At 71.2% G+C, this 236-nt stretch overlaps 1 protein-coding gene across 3 annotated transcripts in view; it reads right to left on the bottom strand.

Moving 5' to 3' along the window:
• RMND5A (required for meiotic nuclear division 5 homolog A) overlaps positions 1-230 on the bottom strand; it is a 59,038-nt gene extending 58,808 nt beyond the window's left edge. For all 3 annotated transcript variants that reach the window (XM_006917719.3, XM_006917720.3, XM_025050887.1), the window contains exon 1: positions 40-230. In XM_006917719.3, the coding sequence (XP_006917781.1) occupies positions 40-181 (142 nt within the window). In that variant the 5' untranslated portion in view covers positions 182-230. The remainder of the gene's footprint in view (positions 1-39) is intronic.
• Positions 231-236: the final 6 nt, after the last annotated feature.

The raw sequence follows: 236 nt of genomic DNA, 5'->3' as shown, positions 1-236 counted from the left end.
GAGGGGCCCGGCCCCATGCGCCCACCCGGGCCGCCCTACCGTGGCTCTGCAGGATCTCATGCTTGAGGCCGCCCGTGTAGTCAATGAGTTCCTCCAGGCCGCGCTCGCACAGCTGCCCGTAGCCGGAGAACTTGTGCAGCACCTTCTCCAGCTCGCGCTCCACCGTCACGCACTGATCCATCTCGGCGGCGGCGACGGCGGCGCTCGGCTCCCCGGCGCCCGGGTGATCGCAGTCG

Source organism: Pteropus alecto, unplaced genomic scaffold, assembly GCF_000325575.1.
Source record: "Pteropus alecto unplaced genomic scaffold, ASM32557v1 scaffold117, whole genome shotgun sequence".
Taxonomy (NCBI): Eukaryota; Metazoa; Chordata; class Mammalia; order Chiroptera; family Pteropodidae; genus Pteropus; species Pteropus alecto.
This window is presented reverse-complemented; position numbering and strand designations above follow the sequence as displayed.